Genomic DNA, 25,986 nt, shown 5'->3' with positions numbered 1-25,986 from the left:
GCCAGATACATTTTGTATTCATATACAAAACTTGAAATCGGCATTGTTTATCTGCAGGGACCATGTGTAAAGTTCACCGCTTTTACAGGTCAGCTGACTGCTCACATGACATCACTACTTCGGAGGTAAACAATGGCTGCATCAGTTGGTACGGGTTTACGTTACAAAGACAAAGTGACTATCGTAACAGGCGGTTCGAAAGGGATAGGCAAAGGATGTGTAGAAGTGTTCGGTGAGTAGATTGTCAGTCCAGTAATAGCAATCTGTTTCGATTTTGGAGTGTATATAGGATCAAGCGTTGATGCCGAATCGTACTCTTGCTGCAAATGCCTTTCCTAACATAGAGATAGACCTTAGACTCTACTGTTACGCGTCGACATACGCCAACTGTCACTCCACACCGCCCCTTGCCAGCTGACGATCAACTGATTCTCCTGTTTAAGTGTCTTTGTCTTTCAGGTCAATAATAGCTTCCCAACATAAGTGAAATAGATCGGTATAGATGGAATAATGCATTATAGCATTTGAAAACGTTGGGTGTTGTGAGATTATCATTATGATTCTAACTTATAGGGGATTCTGTCCTGTTTCAATGTTTGTAATTTGTGTGGCGATTTCTATTTAAAATGTGTACGTATTCCACCGTTTGGTAGCTCTCTGCCGGATTTCTTTGCTAGGTCGGAATATTGTTTTACACTTTATATAAGGACATGGCTCCATTATGACAGGCTCCGCCATCATGCATGATAGCGGAACTTCAAATTAAGACAAGAGATATTATTTGGATGAAATGGTCGCGGATGTGGAGGTACTGGAGGACTGAAATGAGCTTAACCCTTGTTAAGCAACCCCAACTGCAGCAACCGCTGCCTTGCAACAACCATTGCCAAGCAACCCATGTTGCTTACCGATGCAGCATCCGCTGCTCTGCAACAAACGCTGCAAGGCAAGTACCATTGCCAAATCATGAACGAAGGCAACTATTGTTGCCACGCTGACCATCCGCTGTAAAGCGGACACTAAGCCATCTGCTGTAAAGCCGAATGGATAAATTGGTTCCTGCTGTAAAGCGAGCAAAATGTAACTTGTAATGCAGTCCACCAGCACCCCACCCATCCACAACATTTTATTCATGACAACATCATTATATACAAACGTAATGCTCCAGTAAAGTTCCAGCAAATTGACAACATCAAAGCTTGAATAACTAGTAACTGAGGATAACAGGGTGGGTGGGTGGGTGCAACAACCTATAGATGAATGCGCTATTATAACTATGTGTTGTATGGCTGAAAGCTGGAGAGCAAGTGATGCGTGAGCTGATGCCACGCTACAAAAGGTCATCGTAAATATAAAAAAACGCTCCTATATCGGACGTGCCTAGAGCGGAGCTAGGCCAGAGACGATGACACCATGCAAATCAGCACATAGCCGCACGGAATGAAGGTATTTAGCTGTAATAATATTAGCAATGGTGCCAAGCCTGACATAAAGACATTTAGTTCTCATCACTAAATGCTATTAAGTCCATGATATTCCAGCTGTGACGTGGTTGCCTGGCCCAGGGAATCCATGGGTCGATAACATGAGCAAACAAGGTGCTTTGCTGTACAGTTACAATTGCAATTAAAACTAATGGTGCTCCACAACTGCAAGCTGCTGGCTAAAAACAAATTCAGTGAAGCAAACAATGAAAGCACATGAAATAAAAAAGGTTGCTGTCTTCAAATTTTAGTTTTTGTTATGAGTTGTCATCCCCCGAAAAGGCGACTTTGCTTGTCGTAAGAGGCGACTAATGGGATCAGGTGGTCAGGCTCGCTGACTTGGTTGATGCATATCATCCTATCCCAATTGCATGGATCGATGCTCATGATGTCAATCACTGGATTGTCTAGTCCAGACTCGATTATTTACTGACCGCCGTCATATAGCTAGAATATTGCTGAGTGAGGCGTCAAACAACAACAATAAAAACAGCATTCCCCAACGGCATGGGACTCAAAATATCTGCCATTGATTTGTCTGGTCCAAACAGGCCACTGTGATACTACTGGAATATTGTTCAGTGTGGCATTGAACATTGAACAACAAACAAACTAAAACATCAGATATACCTCTAATATACAATGGTATGGAACCAGTATCCCATTACAGTACTTCCTCTTTCATTTCAGTGAAGAATGGATCAAATGTTGTATTCTGCTGCAGGGGAGGTATGTTGTCAACAAATCATTCAGTCTTTGTTTGTATTTTTGTTTTACGTCAATATCCCAATTTTTGCTTTAACAAATCTTGTGCTTGAGGGTAAATGCAAAGCTGGATAGTGCTGTATTTGGATGGTTGACTGTGAACATGGTGTAGGGAAAGCTGCATGTTAATTGTATTTGGATGGTTGACTGTGAACGTAGTGAAGGGAAAGCTGTGCATAAAAAGTGTTGGATAGTTGACTGCAACAGATAGCTGGGAACAAGAAGAATGAACAGCACTTGGATAGATACCTGCGAAAGGAAAGCCGTCTGTGAACAGCACTTGGATAGATACGTGCAAAAGGAAAGCCGTCTGTGAACAGCACTTGGATAGATACGTGCAAAAGGAAAGCCGTCTGTGAACAGCACTTGGATAGATACCTGCAAAAGGAAAGCCGTCTGTGAACAGCACTTGGATAGATACGTGCAAAAGGAAAGCCGTCTGTGAACAGCACTTGGATAGATACGTGCAAAAGGAAAGCCGTCTGTGAACAGCACTTGGATAGATACCTGCAAAAGGAAAGCTGTCTGTGAACAGCACTTGGATAGATACCTGCAAAAGGAAAGCTGTCTGTGAACAGCACTTGGATAGATACCTGCGAAAGGAAAGCTGTCTGTGAACAGCACTTGGATAGATACCTGCGAAAGGAAAGCTGTCTGTGAACAGCACTTGGATAGATACCTGCGAAAGGAAAGCTGTCTGTGAACAGCACTTGGATAGATACCTGCGAAAGGAAAGCTGTCTGTGAACAGCACTTGGATAGATACCTGCAAAAGGAAAGCTGTCTGTGAACAGCACTTGGATAGATACCTGCAAAAGGAAAGCTGTCTGTGAACAGCACTTGGATAGATACCTGCAAAAGGAAAGCTGTCTGTGAACAGCACTCGGGTAGATACCTGCGAAAGGAAAGCTGTCTGTGAACAGCACTTGGGTAGATACCTGCAAAAGGAAAGCTGTCTGTGAGCAGCACTTGGATAGATACCTGCGAAAGGAAAGCTGTCTGTGAACAGCACTTGGATAGATACCTGCAAAAGGAAAGCCGTCTCTGAACAGCACTTGGATAGATACCTGCAAAAGGAAAGCTGTCTGTGAACAGCACTCGGGTAGATACCAGCAAAAGGAAAGCGGTCTGTGAACAGCACTTGGATAGATACCTGCGAAAGGAAAGCCGTCTCTGAACAGCACTTGGATAGATACCTGCGAAAGGAAAGCTGTCTGTGAACAGCACTCGGGTAGATACCAGCAAAAGGAAAGCCGTCTGTGAACAGCACTTGGATAGATACCTGCGAAAGGAAAGCCGTCTCTGAACAGCACTTGGATAGATACCTGCAAAAGGAAAGCTGTCTGTGAACAGCACTCGGGTAGATACCTGCGAAAGGAAAGCTGTCTGTGAACAGCACTTGGATAGGTACCTGCGAAAGGAAAGCTGTCTCAACAGCACTCGGGTAGATACCTGCGAAAGGAAAGCCGTCTGTGAACAGCACTTGGATAGATACCTGCGAAAGGAAAGCTGTCTGTGAACAGCACTTGGATAGATACCTGCAAAAGGAAAGCTGTCTGTGAACAGCACTCGGGTAGATACCTGCAAAAGGAAAGCTGTCTGTGAACAGCACTCGGGTAGATACCTGCGAAAGGAAAGCTGTCTGTGAACAGCACTTGGATAGGTACCTGCGAAAGGAAAGCTGTCTGTGAACAGCACTTGGATAGATACCTGCGAAAGGAAAGCTGTCTGTGAACAGCACTCGGGTAGATACCTGCAAAATGAAAGCCGTCTGTGAACAGCACTTGGATAGATACCTGCGAAAGGAAAGCTGTCTGTGAACAGCACTTGGATAGATACCTGCAAAAGGAAAGCTGTCTGTGAACAGCACTCGGGTAGATACCTGCAAAAGGAAAGCTGTCTGTGAACAGCACTCGGGTAGATACCTGCGAAAGGAAAGCTGCACTTGGATAGGTACCTGCGAAAGGAAAGCTGTCTGTGAACAGCACTTGGATAGATACCTGCAAAAGGAAAGCTGTCTGTGAACAGCACTCGGGTAGATACCTGCAAAAGGAAAGCCGTCTGTGAACAGCACTTGGATAGATACCTGCGAAAGGAAAGCTGTCTGTGAACAGCACTGGGGTAGATACCTGCGAAAGGAAAGCTGTCTGTGAACAGCACTTGGATAGGTACCTGCGAAAGGAAAGCCGTCTGTTAACAGCACTTGGATAGATACCTTCGAAAGGAAAGCTGTCTGTGAACAGCACTCGGGTAGATACCTGCGAAAGGAAAGCCGTCTGTGAACAGCACTTGGATAGATACCTGCGAAAGGAAAGCTGTCTGTGAACAGCACTTGGATAGATACCTGCGAAAGGAAAGCTGTCTGTGAACAGCACTTGGATAGATACCTGCGAAAGGAAAGCTGTCTGTGAACAGCACTGGGGTAGATACCTGCGAAAGGAAAGCTGTCTGTGAACAGCACTTGGATAGATACCTACGAAAGGAAAGCCGTCTGTGAACAGCACTTGGATAGATACCTGCGAAAGGAAAGCCGTCTGTGAACAGCACTTGGATAGATACCTGCGAAAGGAAAGCTGTCTGTGAACAGCACATGGATAGGTACCTGCGAAAGGAAAGCCGTCTGTGAACAGCACTTTGATAGATACCTGCGAAAGGAAAGCCGTCTGTGAACAGCACTTGGATAGATACCTGCGAAAGGAAAGCCGTCTGTGAACAGCACCTGAACAGTCCAAGTTTACGACCCGGGTACCAGACTCTCTATTACCTGACCCTAACTGAGTACCCACTGTCGGTCTCAAGAGTTGAAAAAAATGTCTGAAAGCAAAGCTGTCTGTGAAGAGCACTTCAATGGCTGTCTGCGCTTCAGTGGCCACTTATAGTTAACCATGGTTACATGGATGGTTGGCTGCCATTGGTGCGTGAAGTACCAGTTACTTTGACAGGCATCTCAGTTAACCAATGCATGACCACCTTAATTTGCAGTGTACTACAATCTACTGACTCCATTATAAGTGTTTATAGTATCATATCGTGAAAATCAGTATTGATGACGTCACAGGATTGATAGTTATTGAAGCATCAGTGTGAGGGTTTAACCAATGTTTTAACATGTTTAACTCGAGATAAAGGGTTATGATGACTCTACACAAGGTTGAAAACAGTTGTTTTGTATTTGTGCCACCAATTAATCCCTTATTCCCCGCTTCCAAGCAAAGACCCACACACTTTTTCCGAGTCTGTGGAAGTGACGTGACATACCGCAAGCTAACCTCAGCTCATTCGAACAACTGTTTTCTTTCAATTTGGAATTTGTTTGAATTCTTTTACAATGTCATCTCCAAACATGTCGGTAAGATGAATTCCTTGTAGCAGGATCACTTGGGGTACATGGGGTTTTATGCATCCCTTGTTAGGTTTTATACTGCAAACTCCATGTTGCCTGAGCGATCCTGCTACAACCTATTATACTCGTGATCAATCTCGGGCATATTGCCAAGAGCTAGATAATAATCAGTTCAGAAGCATGCCTTCTTACCTTTCACTGAGATTGATAAAAGCTTTTTCAATTTCTAAATCCATGAACTTGACGAGTCCAACTGTGTATTAAGAACATTTATACATGTTCATTTCTTAGGCTTGTCCAGTTTACTTACTTTTATCACTGGCTTCGTGTAATAAACATCCAGATATTATTGTAAAAAAGATATGATTTTAAGCAACACCATTTTTGCCCCTCAGGCAATGAGAAATTATTTTAAGTGTGCCTTTACAACTAAAACTGTAGTGCTAGTGGCTAGGGCTGGGACGAGTCCAAATTTACGACCCGGGTACCAGACTCTCTATTACCTGACCCTAACTGAGTACCCACTGTCGGTCTCAAGAGTTGAAAAAAATGTCTGATTGGGAATTGTTTTACTACAGCCCAGTCAAAAAGTATTTAGATGCATGTATCAGAAGATCAGATCATGCATACACTGAAGTTGACTGAAGCTTTTTCTTTACTCCAAACCTGCGTCATTTCGGGCTTTCCTCCCACATTAAGCTGACACGCCGTGATATAACTGGAATAATATTAAAAGCGGCGTTAAACCCAACTCACTCACTCACTCACTCTTTACTCCAATATATACAAGTCAAAATGAATGTGCACATTGTCAGAAAGAAATGTGAACATTAGCGACTTTTAGTGTAACCACTGAGTTTTCGTGATTAAACAATATATCACATGACCAACCCCGGGTCCAGGTAGTACTGTGGGTACCCAGGTCTTACTCAGACCCAACCCGACCCGAGTACCTGAGTTACCCATCCCATCCCTACTAGTGACACGTTAATACAAGGAATTACAACCAACGTGATCAGTAATGTAAGTCCTCAAGCTGTGGTGCAGAGTACATTCAAATGATGTAACCCATACCAAGGAGATAACCTGATTGATAAAGACTTGATCAGCATTACATACATATTTATCAGGTGAACAGTTCAAGACAACACCTGACAACATCCCTGACCCACAGGTTTGTGCAATGTCAGTTTGCTGTGCCAAGCTGGTCAGTCCGCTGGCTGTTAGTTGGACTGAGCCTTGTTCTTCGTGATCCTTGGCTTGTCAGTGCATGGCTTGTCAGTGCATAGATTGTGTGTTTCACTCAAGTGATACGTGTTCGGCATTGTGTATGATGGATATTATCTATGAAAAACAAGATGAATCATGACTAATCGTGGTCTGTGTCAGTACCACACTATATACATTGTTGTCTTTAATTTATCATCATAAACACTATCAAATAAACAAACTGGCCAGTTGGACAGCCTTTTAGTTTAAGCGTTTGCTTTCACACCAAAGATCTGACCCCCATCCTCCCACAAATGAAAGATTCTGCCACTGAGGGGAATCCCCTTACTGGGGTTAATACGAATTCCCAGTGTTTGACCTGCTGCATAATTTCAACGATCATGGCGATGGGGTCAACGCCGAGTCTGCCTTTTTATTACATCACTTCTTTTTTCTGTCTGCTCATCCATTTGATTACCGCATCTACAAATTATGTCTCTTTAGTGACAACACGATGAATACTCAGGGTATTAATCCCTGACAGGCATTTGTTGTGTAGAACAGGCCCAGGGCAGCTGGTGTTTTATTACCCAAAAGGGATGTTAACCTTGTAATAAAAAGATAGTTACCAACTGTTTATTGTTATTTTTTCAAACTGTCAAGGTCAAGGGTCATTTCACACATTCAACAATGTATGCAATGTTGTTATTTTTGTAGGATTAACAGAAATAGCAGAAACAGTATTTGTATAACGGCTGAGAATCATAAGATAGATAAACGTGGCAAACATATATAACAACCAATGAAAACATTTGTCACCACTGCACCAGTAGCTTAAATTTACACCCCCAAATAGGTTTGTTTTGGAAGACAATTTTGGAGTGTCCGATTTCAGCACTTTCACTTGGATATTTAAATGTTTTTCTTTTGGACATTGACTATGTCTAGGAAAATTGATATTCGCAAAAAAATCGCAATCATTTCATTGTCAATACTGAATGATACCTTTTTATGCTGAATATTGTCTTTTCATTCTTCATTCTTCTGTGTTGTTTAGAGTCTGAGGGGAAACAAGTGGAGCAAGAGCTGAATGCAGTTGGTCCCGGGGAGGCATATTTCGTCCCATGTGATGTGTCTAAGGAAGATGACATTAAGGTGGATTCTTAGTTGTGGCATAGTGTAATTATTCTCTAAATTCAAACAGGTCAATATTGTTTAGCTATTTGTATTATGAGAAAAGAATGGAACAGTAATGTGTACAGGGAAATACTTCTGGCCGAGACAACCGGGATTCGAACCCACGATCATATGTTTCTGGCATGCCCAAGGACACAACTCTGCTCAGTGAATTGCGGCACCTTGGATGACTGAACCACCCGTGGCTACCTTGCCTTGATGATCATTGCTAGTGCTATCAACCATTTGTTCAGTAGGACCAGTATTAATACAGGGTGTTGCATTATAGCTGAAATATTGCTCACTGTTGCCATAAACTACATTTTCTCACTCATTGTGTGATGCCCAGAATGGGCCAATACATCCTCCCGAGGCAAGTGAGTTAACTGACTGTAAAAGTCCAGTTTCCACCCTTGCCGAACTAGGCTGGTATTATGGAGTTACATTTTGGCTGGACTAACGAGTCTATGCATAGTCCAATCAAATTCGCGCACCAAAATCGAAATCTGGTTCGTAAACTGCTGTGCAGATTTCGGTCGATTGCAGGATGTGCACCGCCAACTCGTTGTCAGCAGATATGTTCCAAATCTTTTCATGTTTTTAATCAAGGTGCTCACGTGATTTCGCATTTTGCGATGAAAGACCCGTTTTGTCACAATATAGATCTTGATTATCGATGAGATCATCTTGACTGGGTGCCACCATTTTGTTTGAAGCAAACACAAGTGATAAAAGAGGTGGAATCTGATTGGTCCATAGGAAAGGGTTAGAAGGGACATCACTCGAAATAGCCACTGGTGGCGCTACGATCGAGCCCAGGAATTCCAGCCTAGTTGGGCAAGGGTGGAAACTGGACTTTTATAGTCAGTTAATTCTCTTGCCTCGGGAAGATGGGGCCAGTAATGTGATGATGTCTTTGTTCCCATAATTTGGTAATTTAATGCTGCCAGACTCAGCTTACCCACACACTTTATTGCAGAACCTCATTGACAAGACTGTAGAAAAGTATGGTCGGATTGACTGTCTCATCAACAATGCCGGAAGCCGTGAGTTGCATCTTTTACTGTATCTAGTGGTCGCTAGGGCTGGAACGAGTCCAGAATTACTGGCTGGGTACTCAACACCCCATTACCCTACCCTAACCGGGTACCCGCTGTAGGTATAAAGAGATGTGTACAACATGTCGATGGGGAAACGTTTGACCGTAGCCCTGGCAAAATATATTTAGATACATGTAAAAAACAATATGGTTTTGCATACACTGAAGTTGACTGAAACTTTATCGTTATTCAAATATATGAAATTCAGAGGGAATGCATGCATATTTAGAAAGGAATGTGAATATTAGTGATTTGTAGTGTGACCATGGAGTTGTTATTTTTGTCATTTTACAATATATCACGTGACTAACCACACGTCCAGGTAGTTTGGGTATATAATTACCAAGGAATTCCAATCCGTCTATCGGACAGTGCATCTGTGTGTCCGATTTCTCCTAGTCCTGAATGCTATATTATAGTCATGATGATTATTGACACTGGTTTACCAGCTGACTGGAAGCTCCGAATGTCGTAGAGTTGACTGGTTTACATCACAAGCTCTTAACATCGTAAGGATGATATGGAGTATATCATCAACTTTGAGAATAATGCAGTGTTGATTTCTTCCAGATCCACCCCACCACACAATAGACGAGTTCAGTGGGGACGACTTCCGGAGTCTGCTCAACCTCAATCTTGTCAGCTACTTTCTTGCTGCAAAGGTGACCTCCAATACCCAACATTGCATTTTTGAAAACAAATTGAGCCTTTAATCACTAGTAGATAGGAACTACATTCACCTATGTTATAAGTTGTGGGACGATACACTGATGCATCGGTGGATCGTGATATTTTACTTCTCAATACAAGTATCGATCACAATCGCACACTTAGTAAAAAGTATCGATTCCTATCTTAAACGTATTCTTCAATAAATGTTACACCAAACACTTATTACAAGTGAAAACGAGTAGTGAAAACGTACATACACTCAAGTCTTGTTAATCCGACACTCGTTAATCCGACACTCATTAATCAGTCTCGTTAAACTTAAGTGGTTGCATGATTAGAAAACATATTCCGCTGACAATGTAACACAACAATATGAATATTTTATTTTTCCTTTTCCTATGTGTTCGTGTCGTTATCTTTCGTGTAGTTGTCCAATTTTCGATCACGAACGTTTATACTACCTAATTTTGTTTATCCGACATACTCGTTAATCCAACATAATCATATGCAACCAAGAATTTCGGATTATCAGGACTTGACTGTATTTTCACCCATTGCGCCATACTTGACACTGCCAACAGTAAATCGTTAGTGTGCCAGGTATTTGGCAATCCTTAAGTGGTTAATTTGTTTGTGTTGGTTGGTTTAGTGAAACAACATACATGACAATACTGTTTAGGGTATGAGGTTTTTTACTGTTTGTCCACACTTGGTTATTTACAGAAAGCATGTTTGATGTTAAATTCACTGTTTTTAGTATGCTCTGCCGTACCTGCGGAAAACTGAAGGAAATATCATCAACGACTCCAGCTTGGTGGGCCAGATCGGACAGACCGGAGCGGTCACCTACGTGGCTACAAAGGTTGGGATGTATTGCATTATTACCCAAATATGGTAATAATATGCAGTGTAATATCTTTTTGATATTTGCACTGTGTGCAATTGGTGATTCCCGAAGCTGATTGGTCAGTTAGACAAAAGTCAATTTTCATTTCTCTTCCCGAGGTAAGTGAGTTAACTGACTATAAAAGTCCAGTTTCCACCCTTGCCGAACTAGGCTGGTATTATGGAGTTACATTTTGGCTGGACTAACGAGTCCATGCATAGTCCAATCAAATTCGCGCACCGAAATCGAAATCTGGTTTGTAGAGTGTCATGCAGATTTCAGTCGACTGCAGGATTTGCAAAGCATGTGCGCCGCTAACTCATTGTCAACAGATATTTTCTAAATCTTTTCATGTTTTTAATCAAGGTGCTCACGTGAGATGCACTTCGCGATGTAAGACTCGTTTTATCACAATATAGATCTTGATTATCGATAAGATCGTCTTGACGGGGCGCCACCGTTTTGTTTGAAACAAATGCAAGTGATACGAGAGGTTGAATCTGATTGGTCTATAGGGGTGGCATAGAAAGGACTTAACTGGTAATAGCCACTGGTGGCGCTACGATCGTGCCCAGGAATTCCAGCCTAGTTCGGCAAGGGCGGAAACTGGACTTTTAAAGTCAGTTAACTCTCTTGCCTTGGGAAGATGTTTTCATTGGACAACGGGACTATTTTTCTCTGGTTGCGTTCATTCACAAATCCATGACATCCATTCACATGTTTTATGTGCTACTGTCTCACTGATTCCAGATCTTGAAGACAAGAAATAGTTTCAAATCAATAACATGAATTCACTTTTAAATCAGCAAAGCATTTATTTCACAAGATTTTCATTTTACCAAAAAGACCCAAACTACGTCTGCCTTGTTTGTAAACAAACATGGCTGACCATTTGACACCTGTCAAAAGTAAATGACCTGGTTAAAGTGGACGGAGATATGACTGACAGGAATAGTTATTCGTAGAGTAGTGTGTCAGCCTCTAAACTCATTTAATGTCTTTGTTGTTAAAACTGCCAGATTAAAGCTCCATGAGTCATATTGCCAGAAACTGTTTCTAGTGTGCCAAGATCAACACCACCCGGTTGCCGCCAGCGTCTTTGTTGGAAGACTTGCTGTTTGACTAAGTTTTCAACCACCCGAATTAAAAAAAACGGACAGTACAGACATTTTTCCCTTTTTGAACAATGATGAAGTCGATAAGATCCTAACTGCCAATGAAAATGAAACACACTGAAAAAATACTTAACTTGAATTAAGTACAAATTTATACAGGAATGCTTAATGACACAAGGAAGGTAGTAATTCTTTGCAGATTTTTCATTTACAGTATTCGACGTAATATGTAGTAATTCTTTGCAGATTTTTCATTTACCCTATTCGACGTAATATGCGCCCTGGTCTTATAAGCGCCCACCGCGATATTTGCTAATATATTGGCCAGTGAACAATCCCAATCAGGACCCCTTCCGATTGATAAATGTACACAAGACTTATTTATTTGTGTATAACAGGCACTCGTGTGTTATATCATCCTTAATTTGGGGCAATTAAATTCTTGAGAAAATATATCTGTCGTATGTAAACATTTCAGGCTGTTAGCATAAACCACGAAATTTACGACCTTTCAACTCAAAATAATGTTCTATTAAGCGCCCCCTATTTCTAATTTTGAGAGCGCCTTGGGCGCTTATTAGGTTGAATACGGTAAGCATGCAAATCAGACTGTTCAGAATTTGAACCTTCTACTTTGAAGGGGATCAAGGGTAGCATAGAGCGTTATCTTAATGATATGATAATCAACATCTGCTCGCGATATCAATGCACTTTGCTAAACTCAGGGAAGTTTTGAAATCATTAAAATTAATTAAGAATATAAGGAAAAGGAAACTTTTTTCAAAGTTTGCCTACTTTTCGTAACTTTTCTCTAACAAACATGACTTCTGTACATTCCATCTATATTGTTGGTACAGATTTTGGCATTTTCTTTTGGGCATTTTTAACACATGAAAAAAAAGACAGGTTTTGGGTAATGCAGTTGGATTTAGTGGACAGTGTTTTTTCACACACGGATTGATACAAAACAGCTGATTCTTGATAGGCGACATTGTCGGCATGGGTACAACAAGAATGTACCAAGGTAACTAACACAACTCACTCACCCACTTGGAGACTTGAGAGGAGCAGGCACCAAATACTGTTACAGCAACTAAGGATGGGTGAATGTAATTTGATAATTGGTTGTTGTGTAATTTATTACGAATGATAACACAGCTGAATGTGTCCTCCACTGGGATCCAGGGAAGACTTGGCTCCCAGTGCCTTATGATTGTTTAACAGGTGAGCTGGGAACATTGGGGGGTCAGACTCGGTGTCTGGGTGATTGCATGTCACTGTACCCAATGTCCTGGCACGTTGCTCGTGCTGTCAACCACAGGTTTGTCGGGTTTAAACTCAATTATAGACAGGCCACTTGCTCACTCGCCCGCTCGCTCGCTCGCTCACTCACTCAACCACTCACTCAACCACTCACTCAACCACTCACCCACCCACCCACTCACTCACTAACCCACCCAGCCACTCACACACTCACTCACTCACTCACTCAACCACTCACTCAACCACTCACTCATCCACTCACTCATCCACTCACTCACCCACCCACTCACTCACTCACTCACTCGCCCGCTCATTCACTCACTCAACCACTCAACCACTCACTCAACCACTCACTCACTCATTTTTCAATATTTACATGTTGTTGTGATACAGCTGCAATATTGCTGAGTGGCACAAAACAACAGGCAAACAATACAATCAAAAGATTAGGCTTTGATAGAATGTTTGTTATATTAAGGGATGACTGTTTGGTGAGATGGTGTGTATGTTCCAGGGAGGAATCAGTGCTATGACCAGGGCGCTAGCGGTAGATGAAGCCAAATACAACGTCAGAGTCAATTCGTAAGTATAGGATTTTCACTATTTCCACAGAACAAATTGGCCAACATTCATGTCTATGCTTTTATATGATTTCATTGAACACGCTGGCAATCACAGCTATTCTGAGACAAAAGGATCAACATCAACTCCGAAATATATCTTCGTCAGTGAAACTGTTCAGCAGGATCCGAGGCATATTTCAACAAACTTTGTGTTACCACATGTATGGTAACTAAAAACGCCCTTTGCCTTTGAAAGAATGCACACAATGAGGTTTTGTATTCAGTTTCAAACTTGCGACGTCTATTCCAGACTATGCTTTTAAAATTATTTTGAATAAATCATACAGACCGTAACAGTTGTTTTGTGTTGAGCTTTAGAAGTTGAATGATAAGAAAACATATTCCCTTAACAATTTAATATAACAATAGGAACCCTTCATTTATATTTTTTTATTCCATGTTTGTATCTTTATCTATCGTGTAGTTGTCCAATTTTCGATCATGAACGTTGATACTACCTAATTTCGTTTATCCGACATACTCGTTAATCCGACATAATCATATGCAACCAACAATGTCAGATTAACGAGACTTAACTGTATTTTGATTTGTGGAAAAGGTTCCAAGCCGCAGAAGTCTACAAGCACAAATATAGAAAGTGATCCCTCTTGGCTAGAACTAGTGCCCTCGCAAAATTGTTTTGCAATTTATGTCTCCAATGTTGCCCAAACTTGTAAAATGCCTTAGCTACGTCACAGTCAGACACTGATTTTCAGTATATTAGACTGTTCTTTTGATAATGATAGTAATTATCCCAGTAGTTTCTCAAGATTCCTGATGGTTAATTCTGACTTGATCGCCGAATGACAAGGGTGACGCCATGTTTGTTTATGAACACTGAAAGTAGTCCCTGCTTGACCTTTGATATTTGCATCTCTATCCGCATATGACCCCAAAGGATATCGTTTTTATCCGTTGGCTTTATCCTGCAGAGAAACCTACCCATTATATGATAAATATAGTAAACTACGCTTATAACAAACTGACTCATATAACAAACTTATGTTTAAGCCCTGGCCATTTATTGTATATATGCTGTATATATGCTTATAACGAAATACGATTATTACAAACTAAAATTAGTGGTCCCTTTGAGGTCGTTATAACCGTAGTTTACTGTATATCATAAATGCCATACAAAGTCATATTTGTTGTAGTTTGACTATTATATGTCCCCATATATAGTCTGGAAGGTAATTTAAGGTACCAACGTTTACTACAATATCTGACCAGAATTGTTCATCACGGTTGGAAGGAGCAAAGGGTGCACGGGAACCACGCACGTTGAGACGCCCAAAGCTAACACCGTATTCGTGCGTGCGTGATTCCCGTGCACCCTTTCGAGTTGAGTTGATTTGTTCAACCGTGTCATATGGCACTGTGACACAGGGGTAGCATTATGCAGATTGCTGTTTCAATGAATGCTCGTTCCACCCGTGACGAACAGGTCTGGTTGTTGATGAAATACAGTGATAGCTAAATAGACAGATTTTATATTCATGTACCGATTGTCTTTAAATGTAATATCCAGTTATGTATGACTGTTTAATAATCTCGTACCAACTTTGACTGGAGTAGGTCCAATAGTTTTTCAGATATTGTAGTAAACGTCGGTACCTTAAATTACCTTCCAGACTATAGTTTTAGCCGTCGAAAAAGGAAAGTTCATGGGAAGCCTCTGATGGTGACTTGTGAAACTGTTCCATATATACAAAATATCTGGCAATATTTCAACGGGCTATGTCAATGCTATTATTATTAAATATATATAGTATTAAGCTGCCATTAAAATATCACAATATTGGAATATCTTTAGCACAGCCGGCATGTTTTCTTGAGAGGACAACCAGTTTGTATGTAAACGTTATAATAATTTGGATTTCTAAATGCTGGTTCGTTTTTTACGAAAACAACCAATCTGGGATTAAGAGTAACAAATTTTTACTATGTTTTTCACCTGTTCAAATTTTTCTTTCTGATTTCCGACGCGTGCCATTAATGGTTGCTCGGAAACTTAGGACCAGTTACCAAGGAAGAAGCTTGTGCACTTCCCTTACAAAATAGTGGAAGAAGTCAAGTAAAATGCATACAGAATCTTCATGTGGAGATGTTTGTACTAAAATGTTGGATAAAAAAGCCAAAGACATTTGAAACTACTAAGCACACTACTGAGCTTCCATCCAACAAGTTTTGTGTCTGTGACAGGTTTTCTCCTGGCAATGTGTGGACCCCAATGTGGGAGAATGGTGCCAACAGCGAGAAAGACCCTCAGGGCTGTATCAAGGCAGGTGCAGATGCACAGGTGAGAAGGACCACATGGGGCTGTATAAGGGGGTGCAGATGTACAGGTGAGAAGAACACACAGGGCTGTTTAAGGGGGTGCAGATGTACAGGTGAGAAGAACACACAGGGCTGTATGAGGGGGTGCAGATGTACAGGTGAGAAGGGCTCTCAGGGCTGTATAAGGGGGTGCAGATGTACAGGTGAGAAGGGCCCTCAGGGCTGTATAAGGGGGTGCAGATGTACAGGTGAGAAGAACATATGGGGCTGTATAAGGGGGTGCAGATGTACAGGTGAGAAGGGCCCTCAGGGCTGTATAAGGGGGTGCAGATGCACAGGTGAGAAGAACACATGGGGCTGTATAAGGGGGATGCAGATGCACAGGTGAGAAGGACCCACGGGTTTTATAAATGCAAATGTTGAGGGGGACCCACAGGGCTGTAAAAGGGGGAGGAGGAGGGGGGGCAGATCCACAGGTGAGAAGGGCCCTCAGGGCTGTATAAAGGCAGGTGCAAGATGCACAGGTGAGAAGGACCCACAGGGCTGTATAAGGGGTGCAGATGCACAGGTGAGAGGACCCTCAGAGCTGTATAAAGGCAGGTGCAGATGTACAGGTGAGAAGGACCCACCGGGCTGTATAAGGGGTGCAGATGCAAAGGTGAGAAGGACCACATGGGGCTGTATAAGGGGGTGCAGATGTACAGGTGAGAAGAACACACGGGGCTGTATAAGGGGGTGCAGATGTACAGGTGAGAAGGACCACATGGGGCTGTATAAGGGGGTACAGATGTACATGTGAGAAGAACACACAGGGCTGTATAAGGGGGATGCAGATGCACAGGTGAGAAGGACCCACTGGTTTTATAAATGCAAATGTTGAGGGGGACCCACAGGGCTGTAAAAGGGGGACGAGCGGGTGGCAGATCCACAGGTAAGTATCGCCTACAGGGTTTACAGGAACTTATGGATGAAATTAAAAAATCCTTTATGTTGAGGGACCTTACGTTTAATATGATGTGTGATAATACCAAGTTGCAGCATCTTTCTTTCTGATCAGAGATAGGACAGGAAGTCAGATGTAATATTTACCTCTCTGAAGACAAATCCTTCAACAATCAAAACAAGTATGTATCTGAGAATTAACCACTTAGTGGGTCCCTCTTGTTCCAGCTTCTGGGCAGGTTTGGCACCGTCGAGGAGTGTGGCCAGGCTTGTCTGTTCCTGGCAGCAGAGGGCACCTTCTGTACCGGCATCGATCTCAACCTGTCCGGCGGCGCCGAGCTCAACTACGGCTTCAAGAACATGAGAGAAAGGACTGGCATCTTCCAATGAGTGTGCTGCACTTCTATATCATTCCCCTGTATCTGTCTTTCAATTTAAATATTTACATGATTACCTTATATATGCAATCAATAGAAGTTACAGAACACCAGATTTGTTCATATGAGTATAGTTAATCTGCCATGACTTGGTATTGCAACCATCTTCCCGAGGCAAGGGAGTTAACTGACTGTAAAACTTCAGTTTCAGCCTTTGCGGAACTGGACTGGAATTTTTGGGCTCGATCATAGCACCACCAGTGGCTATTACAAGTTATGTCCCTTCTATGTCCCTCCTATAGACCAATTAGATTCCACATCTGAAAACAAAATTGCAGGGTCCAGTCAAGACGATATTGACTGATAATCAAGATCTGTTTTGTAATAATCTACACTGCAGTTTACTGATGCCGATTTCATTACGCGGTTTTGATTGGACCATGCATTGACTTGTAACTCCAGCCAATATAAAACTCCATAATTCCAACCTTGTTCTATAAGGGTGGAAACTGGACTTTTATAGTCAGGGGACTATACACCTTGTTATTTCTAAGCACAATGGCATCTATAAGTATGTCAATATTTGTGACCAACCATGAGATAAGGGACTTATGGGTGAAAAATCACATTTTGACTTTTCATTATATTTTAAAACTACAGCATCTTCGGAACACAAAAGTAAAATTCACAAGCTTCAATTCATATTTATTACAGAGAAGCAAGACATCACACACATGGATCGTCACTGAAGCAAGTTGACGTCAAATGTCTTTATGACGTCATAGCACAATTGTATCCTAGCTCCCATAAGGTCCCTTTTCTCTTGGTGGGTCACATTTGTGTTCTTTGTGGGTTTTCAATTGTACAAATCCAATCGAAATTTCCAAATCATGGTAAAGAAATTAACTTGGTTCTGAGGAGCGAAACATTCTGACAAGCATATATGTATTGCGAAAACGAAAATATAACTAAGGGAGTTTCCATTGCAAAAAAATAAGGCTGCAATAATATATTGATGTGGATATTTTTTATACATTCTGTTGTCTCTGAGCACCATGGCTGGCATCTGCACTTGTACTATCGAGGGTATATTTTTTAACTGTACATATGCTGGTATTATGTTGCTAAGATCGAAATTTCCGAATTGAGATGGTATGGAAATATCGCTAAAATGTTTTAGAAAGCTGTTCTCATTGGTCAAAGAACCCACACATCCCTCCATCAGATTGTATTGTCAAACTTCGTCCTGCCGTGAAGATTCCAGGTTAGAGTTGGTCTTCAGCAACTCACGCCAAAGGCCTGGGTTCGATTCCCGATACGGGTACAATGTGTGAAGCCCTTTTCTGGTGTTCCCAGACGTGATATTGCTGGAATATTGCTAAAAGTGGAGTGAAAGCCAAACTCACTCACTCACTCATGCTTGTCATAAGATCGGGTGGTCAGGCTCAGTGACATGTCATTGTATCCTAATTGTGTAGATCAATGCTCATGATGTCAATCACTGCATTGTCTGGTCCAGACTTGAGTATATACTGACCGGAATAGCTGGAATATTGCTGAGTGCGGCGTTAAACAACAAACATTCAAACATACAAACAAATTTCGCTGAAGACCAAATATTTATCGTGGCTGTGTGATAGTTTAATGTGTGTTGACATCAGTTATTAGATATGTGCATCATTAAGCCTAAATAAGGCTACAAAAATAATAGTCTTGGTTCTCAGGCATTGCCTGCATCATCATATAGTCCACAGCACGTTTCATTTTTATTTCCATTTCACACGACTCTAACAGTTAAATGCTTCAAAAATTACAATACTAAAAAAAGTACTAAAAGAATTTGATTACATACAAGCTTGAACAACCAAAAATATAACAAAAAACGCTGCCCGCCTGCACTGTATTTTCAAAAGCCATTGCCTGAGAACCAATTCTTCTCCGAATTTTGTTGTATCTCTTGTCAATATATGATCAAATATGGCGCGCGCTGATTCTGGACTGGTTATTCAGTGTGGCAACAACAAATAATTGGGGAAAGAATGAACCCAGTCTCACTGTGTTGGTTGCAATCGCGATAAATCGAAAGAGAAAAGAGTTTCAAAATATATTTTTATCTTTGAATTTTATATGAATGCATGAGAATTTCCCAACCTTGCATGTGAGTGTGACATAGGTGATAAATTCGTGAGACTCACGCGAGATGCGTGAGACTCACGCGAGATGCGTGAGAGTTGACAGGTATGAGACCTGGGTTAGACTCCCGACATGGGTACAGTGTGTGAAGCCCATTTCTGGTGTCCCCCCGCCATGATATTGCTGGAATATTGCTAAAAGCGGTGTAAAACCATACTCATTCACTCACTCAGGTTTCTATGTACGGGGTCTTTTGTCAGACTTAATTTTGTAATCAGGGTAATTGATGCCTTCAGTGACAACTGTTTTATCTCTTGGTTAACACATTTTTGGTGAAAACCCTTGTCGATGGGTGAAGAAAATTAAAGATAAACATCTATCAGATATGATTGGTCCTTAACAAATGGCCGTGTGGACAGTGTTTAGTTTTTCAGGGACCTTGAAGTTTAATATACTGAAGGTACAATGATTTGTATTTCAATTTGGACAGGCTCATCTTTGACACAATATTAGAATGGTGCTGTTCATATTTTACTCTTTTTCCACTTTCCATATTTTCATAGGGGCATGGGTGGCCCTGTCATCTGAGGTGTTGTAATTCTCTGTGCAGAGCTTCTTCCCTTAGGTGTTGGATTTAAAGTACTCATGGAAATGAAAAAAACTGTTTTGCTGGATTTAATAATCGACACAAAGCATTACGTAGATGTAAATATGAACTAACAAAACAACTGGATTTGCTAGTTTTATCTCAGTGCTCAATACAAAACGTACTTTACAGGAGGTAATTTGTAGGCACTTTCAACATTCAAAAATAAAACTAAGTCCAAATTGACATGGCAGAAACAGGCTATAGGCATTATGCAAATTAGCCTGGAAAAAAGTTATCAAAACAACAATAAAAATAACAGCTATGTTATTGTTGTTTGAGAAGGGAATGTGTTACTTTTACGTTCTGATATTTTGACGATGATTCACTATCCCACAATGCCACTTACAAATCACAGTAACCACTGACAAGTCACATGCAGTGGGTTTCAAGCACCTGTTTTCACCTGTCGTCAAGGTGTCATAGGTCATGAACATTCACCTTAATCTACTAACACCTGGTTATGCTCAGTTTCACAATAGTCTGTTTTGTTCATATTTTTACACACTTTTACTTTTGACATAAAAACCTTTGATACGCTGTATTTGTGCCAAGGCCCAATAAGTACTAATTGAGTTGTTTAAATATTTATATATTTTGTATATTAACTGCATTTATTTAAAATCTGAGATCGAAAAAACAGTTTTTTTCATTTCCATGAGTACTTTAGTGTAACAGTGTTGGATTAAATGTAACAGTGTTGGATTAAATGTAACAGTGTTGGATTTATTGTAACAGTGTTGGGTTTAATGCAACAGTGTTGGGTTTAATGTTACAGGTTTGACCAGTAAATCACAGGCCTAATTGATTTACACTTTGTCAGTCCAAACTACTGGAAGTGATTTATACAGAAATTGGGTCTAACGTAACTAATGTTATATTTGGTATAACACTTTCTTAGTAAAGTACAGATTCTTGTAATCCCAAATATATCATTTGTTACATTTGACCACTTTCTAAATGGCACTGTGAATTCACAGAAATTGGGTTGTTGATATTGTTAGTGTCACTATGATTTAATATGAAAAAATGTGATTGCTTTGAAAGAAATTTGAATTTTTACATCCACTTTGAACTGATATCTTCATGGTCTAGCTTCTTTACCTTGTTTCTTGTAGTTTGTTTTGAATAAATATTGCATTATGAGAAAGGAAAATGTCCTTGTTATTTATGCTGGAGTGACTCAAACTAAATGACCATCAATCTTGGGTGCCACAGGGAAGTGCATCTTTTCTATTAAATTGTCTGAATGATTCTGGAATGTGAGGATCTCCACATTGAGAGTGAGTGAGCTGGGCTTAACGCCGATTTTAACAGTATTCCAGTTGTACCAGGCATGTCAGCTTAATGTTGGAGGAAAGCTCGAAGTGATACAGGTCTCAGATGTTTACCACTTTCATGAAATACAGGAGAAAGGGGGTTTGGTACTGACAAACCTAGAAAAAAATCTGGGCAAACTGGGATTTGAACTCTCAATCACTGGTTTCTGGTGTGTCCAAGGGATGCAACACGTCACAGTGATTTGTGGTGCCTTAGACGACTTCCCCCCTCCCCTGTCTCGGCACATCGAGAGGGTCTGCATATCTCTTGGAAAATATCTGTTGACAACGAGTTGGCCCCTGCACATGCTTTGCAAATCCTGCAATTGACTGAAATCTGCATGAGAGCTTACTAACCGGATTTCGATTTCGCTGCGCGATTTTGATTGGACTATGCATAGACTCGTTAGTCCAGACAAAATGTAACTCCATAATACCAGCCTAGTTCGGCAAGGGTGGAAACTTGACTTTTATAGACAGTTAACTCCCTTGCCTCGGGAAGATGGCATATCTCAACTGCTGGACAAAAGAAATGATCATTGGGTGGTTGGGGGCACGAGTGTCCCAGTCGTCTAAGGCGCAGCGATTTGCTGTGCAGAGTTGCGTCCCTTAGGCACGCCAGAAACCTATGATTGTGGGTTCGAATCCCGGTACGCCCCGATTATGTTTCTAGGTTTGTCAGCACCATACACGTGTTCGTGGGTTTCACAGGAGTGGTAAATGTCTGAAACCTGCATCACTTCGGGCTTTCCACCCACATTAAGCTGACACACCGCGATATAACTGGAATACTGTTAAAAAGCGGCTTTAAACCCAACTCACTCACTCACTCTTCTAGCTTCTACTCGACAGCAATAGTACAGAGGACTTCAGAAAGATGATATGTTGTTATCACTTGGTTGTAGTCACTCCAGCCTGATAATAGTGTAAGAATCTACATCAAAACGTCGCTAAAGGCAATAAATCAGAAGTTGTCATCCATAAAGTTGAAATTTAATAATTCACTTACCAACTTCTAGAAGAGAACTGGCCAATCTGTACCCAAAACCTTTTGGCGGACTCGAACCCAAATGCTGGATAACCCCTACCCACTCGTACTTAATCAACTGGATGACTCCTACCCTAATGGAAAATGAATGCATATTTGAAACATAAACTGAATGCATATCTAAAATGTAAACTGAATGAATGTTTAAAATATAAAATGAATGCGTTCTGGAAATGTAAATGCACTATGAATAAATTGCTATGAAAGTGCAGGTCAGAATATATGAGAATGTAGTGCTGAAAAAAACTATTGTAAACATATTTTATTGTCGTTTTTACGGTGCAGACGGTAATAGCAATCCCGTTTCAAACATCTTGCTTTACAAAATAAAGGGGTACGACTCATCCAAATTTGGGAACGGGTCAGCCAAATAGAGTACGAATGCCCCAAAACATTACGAGTCTGTTGAGCATTTTAGGTACGGGTTAGCCATTTTCGTTGGGCTCCGTGGGTCAAGTATCTTTCTAAAATATGACATTAAAACAGTTATCAGAGACCCTTAATTTATCACCCTTTGATTTGTAACAAAAGGGTGACAGGTTCTCCAATCGTCAAGTATATTAGGGACTAAGTCCGGAACATTTGGCAATCCTCGCTAGTTTCATTACACTTTGCTCTGTCTTTATTTCTTCATGATGTGTGAATAAGATCTGGGGTAGAATAGGTCTTCAGCAACCCATTCTTGCCGTAAAAGGTGACATGTCGCAAGAGGCGACTAACAGGATCGGGTGGTCAGGCTCGCTGACTTGGTTGATGCATGTCATCGTATCCCAATTGCGTGGATCGATGCTCACGATGTCAATAAATGGATTGTCAGGTCCAGACTCGGTTACTTACTGACAGTGTCATATAGCTGGAACATTGCTGAGTGCGGCGTTAACAACAAACAAACAAACAAACAAATCTTGTGATCGATGCTCATGACATTAATCACTGGATTGTCTGGTCCAGACTCCATTATTTACAGACCGCCGTCATATAGCTGGAGTATTGATGAGGGCGGTGTTAAACAACAAACCAAACCAAATCCATGATGTGTATGTATGTAGCAGTCACAGAGTTGCTTGATTACGCTGACAATGTCCCACATGTGCCACTCTACATTTTGTAGGTACGGTTTTAACCTCAACAGGCTTTCGTATCACTCCAATCTATACATCGTTTAAACCTCAGTTTCATTATAATAAAATATTTTATTCTATCATGATACCTCTCTGTGTGAAGATCTGACACCCCCTCCATAGAAGGCCGCACCAGGTCCAGATTACACAATGGGTGCGTGGGTCCTTCAGCTCATCAGATGTTAATCTCATTAAATTCAGACCTCAGTTCTCGCTACCGCTAAACAATGATCTGAGGACTCTCCATTATGGGTCACGCAAGAACGACCTTTCATCCGACCAATCAGAGCATCGCTTACCAGATTATGAAGGTGACAGTCGGAAGGTGATTTCTAATCATGCAACCTCGAAAACTTTAACTCCGAACGATAGTTACGGGTTTAACGACTGAATCCATACAATCTAGACCATCTATTATCCATTCCAGAATGTTCTTTTGTTCAGGTTTTAAATTTGTAATCGAGAATTTGTCAAAATTTGTTTCGAAGCGTAGTCGCCAATTTGAAATTAGTGTCGTAAAGCACGAGAAAGCTGCCTTCTGATTGGTCATTCCATTGGTCGGTCAAAGTTCGCGCAAGGTCGGTCTGACGTGACCCGTAATGGGATGTCCTCAGATCTTTGTTCAGCTGTAGCGAGAACTAAGATCGGATTTTAATGACATTGATCAGATGTAGTCTCACCATTCTAAATTGATTCTGCTTCATTTCTTTACCCCATTGAACCCAAAGAAAAAACACACAGAACACAGATTCCTTCGTTTGCATGCTTCTGTGGCGTAGATACCATGGCGCTCAAGACGATAGAGTGTAATACACAAACACAAGAATGTGATAGCGCGTGCTATATTTATTCTCTCCATTCGGAACTGTCAGTTCGTGTTTGTTTTCGAGATCCAGAAAGCAGATATGCTGCTCCGAGTGAATGCTCCGCTCGCTTGTACTGAAAATTAGGCAAGAATGCAGTTTACCGGGCGCAGCCCGAGCTCTACCATCCGCTCAATTACCGCGCTATAGTGCCACCGCTGTCTCGTACCGTTACCGTGCCTCACGCTCTGGTGACTCTCGCTTTACGATCCAACACCCGTTTTCGGTCTTAGCGAAACTTACACATCTTTACGATCCGGATCCAACACACGTTTTCAGTCTTAGCGAAACTTACACGTTTTTACGATCCAACAACCGTTTTCGGTCTTAGTGAAACTTACACGTCTTTGCGATCCAACACTCGTTCTCGGTCTTAGGTAAACTTACACGTCTTTACGATCCAACGCACGTTCTCAGTCTTAGGGAAACTTTCACATATTTTACGATCCAACAACCGTTTTCGGCCTTAGGGAAACTTACACATCTTAACGATCCAACACCCTTTTTCGGCCTTAGGGAAACTTACACATCTTTACGATCCAGCACCCCTTTTCGGCCTTAGGGAAACTTACACATCTTTACGATCCAACAACCGTTTTCGGCCTTAGGGAAACTTACACATCTTTACGATCCAACACCCCTTTTCGGTCTTAGGGAGACTTACACATCTTTACGATCCAGCATCCGTTTTCGGTCTTAGAGAAACTTACACGTCTTTACGATCCAGCACCCGTTTTCAGTCTTAGAGAAACTTACACGTCTTTACGATCCAACATCCGTTTTCGGCCTTAGGGAGACTTACACGTCTTTACGATCCAGCACCCGTTTTCGGCCTTAGGGAAACTTACACATCTTTGCTATCCAACACCCGTTTTCGGCCTTAGGGAGACTTACACGTCTTTACGATCCAACACCCGTTTTCGGCCTTAGGGAAACTTACACATCTTTACGATCCAGCACCCGTTTTCGGCCTTAGGGAAACTTACACATCTTTACGATCCAACACACGTTTTCGGCCTTAGTGAAACTTATCACATCTTTGCGATCCAACACCCGTTTTCGGCCTTAGGGAAACTTACACGTCTTTACGATCCAACACCCGTTTTCGGTCTTAGGGAAGCTTACACGTCTTTACGATCCAACACACGTTTTCGGTTTTAGGGAAACTTACACCAGAGACCATATATTATATGGTCTCTGCTTACACATCTTTACGATCCAACAGCCGTTCTCGGTCTTAGGGAAACTTACACGTCTTTACGATCCAACAACCGTTTTCGGTCTTAGGGAAACTTACACATCTTTACGATCCAACAGCCGTTCTCGGTCTTAGGGAAACTTACACGTCTTTACGATCCAACACCCCTTTTCTGTCTTAGGGAAACTTCACGTCTTTACGACCCAACAGCCCCTTTTCGGTCCTTAGGGTTAGCTTGCTTTGGGCAAGGAATTAGAATTAGAAGTCTTGGCTGAATAGAAATTTAGCAGACGCCACCTCCTATGTAGGGGTTGTTTCATGTGATGACTGAACTGATCTTGTCACTTGTCATTTGTCACCAGGAAACCCACTTCTACAGCATCTGTCCCTTTACCCATTTACAGTAATAGTGTGATTAACAAAC

At 41.5% G+C, this 25,986-nt stretch overlaps 1 protein-coding gene across 1 annotated transcript; it reads left to right on the top strand.

Annotated features, from left to right (window-relative positions):
- The first annotated feature begins 124 nt into the window (after positions 1-124).
- LOC139462515 (L-fucose dehydrogenase-like) lies at positions 125-19,438 on the top strand. The gene is made up of 9 exons (XM_071244288.1): positions 125-232; positions 2,175-2,213; positions 7,858-7,955; positions 8,956-9,022; positions 9,647-9,738; positions 10,506-10,610; positions 13,527-13,594; positions 15,841-15,937; positions 17,086-19,438. Exons 1-9 carry the CDS (start codon positions 133-135, stop codon positions 17,245-17,247), a joined length of 828 nt encoding a protein of 275 aa, XP_071100389.1. The 5' UTR covers positions 125-132; the 3' UTR covers positions 17,248-19,438.
- Positions 19,439-25,986: the final 6,548 nt, after the last annotated feature.

Source organism: Haliotis cracherodii, unplaced genomic scaffold (assembly GCF_022045235.1).
Source record: "Haliotis cracherodii isolate W230 unplaced genomic scaffold, xgHalCrac1.p SCAF_15, whole genome shotgun sequence".
Classification (NCBI taxonomy): Eukaryota; Metazoa; Mollusca; class Gastropoda; order Lepetellida; family Haliotidae; genus Haliotis; species Haliotis cracherodii.
The sequence above is the reverse complement of the archived record's forward strand: the minus strand, read 5'-3'. Positions and strand labels throughout refer to the sequence as shown.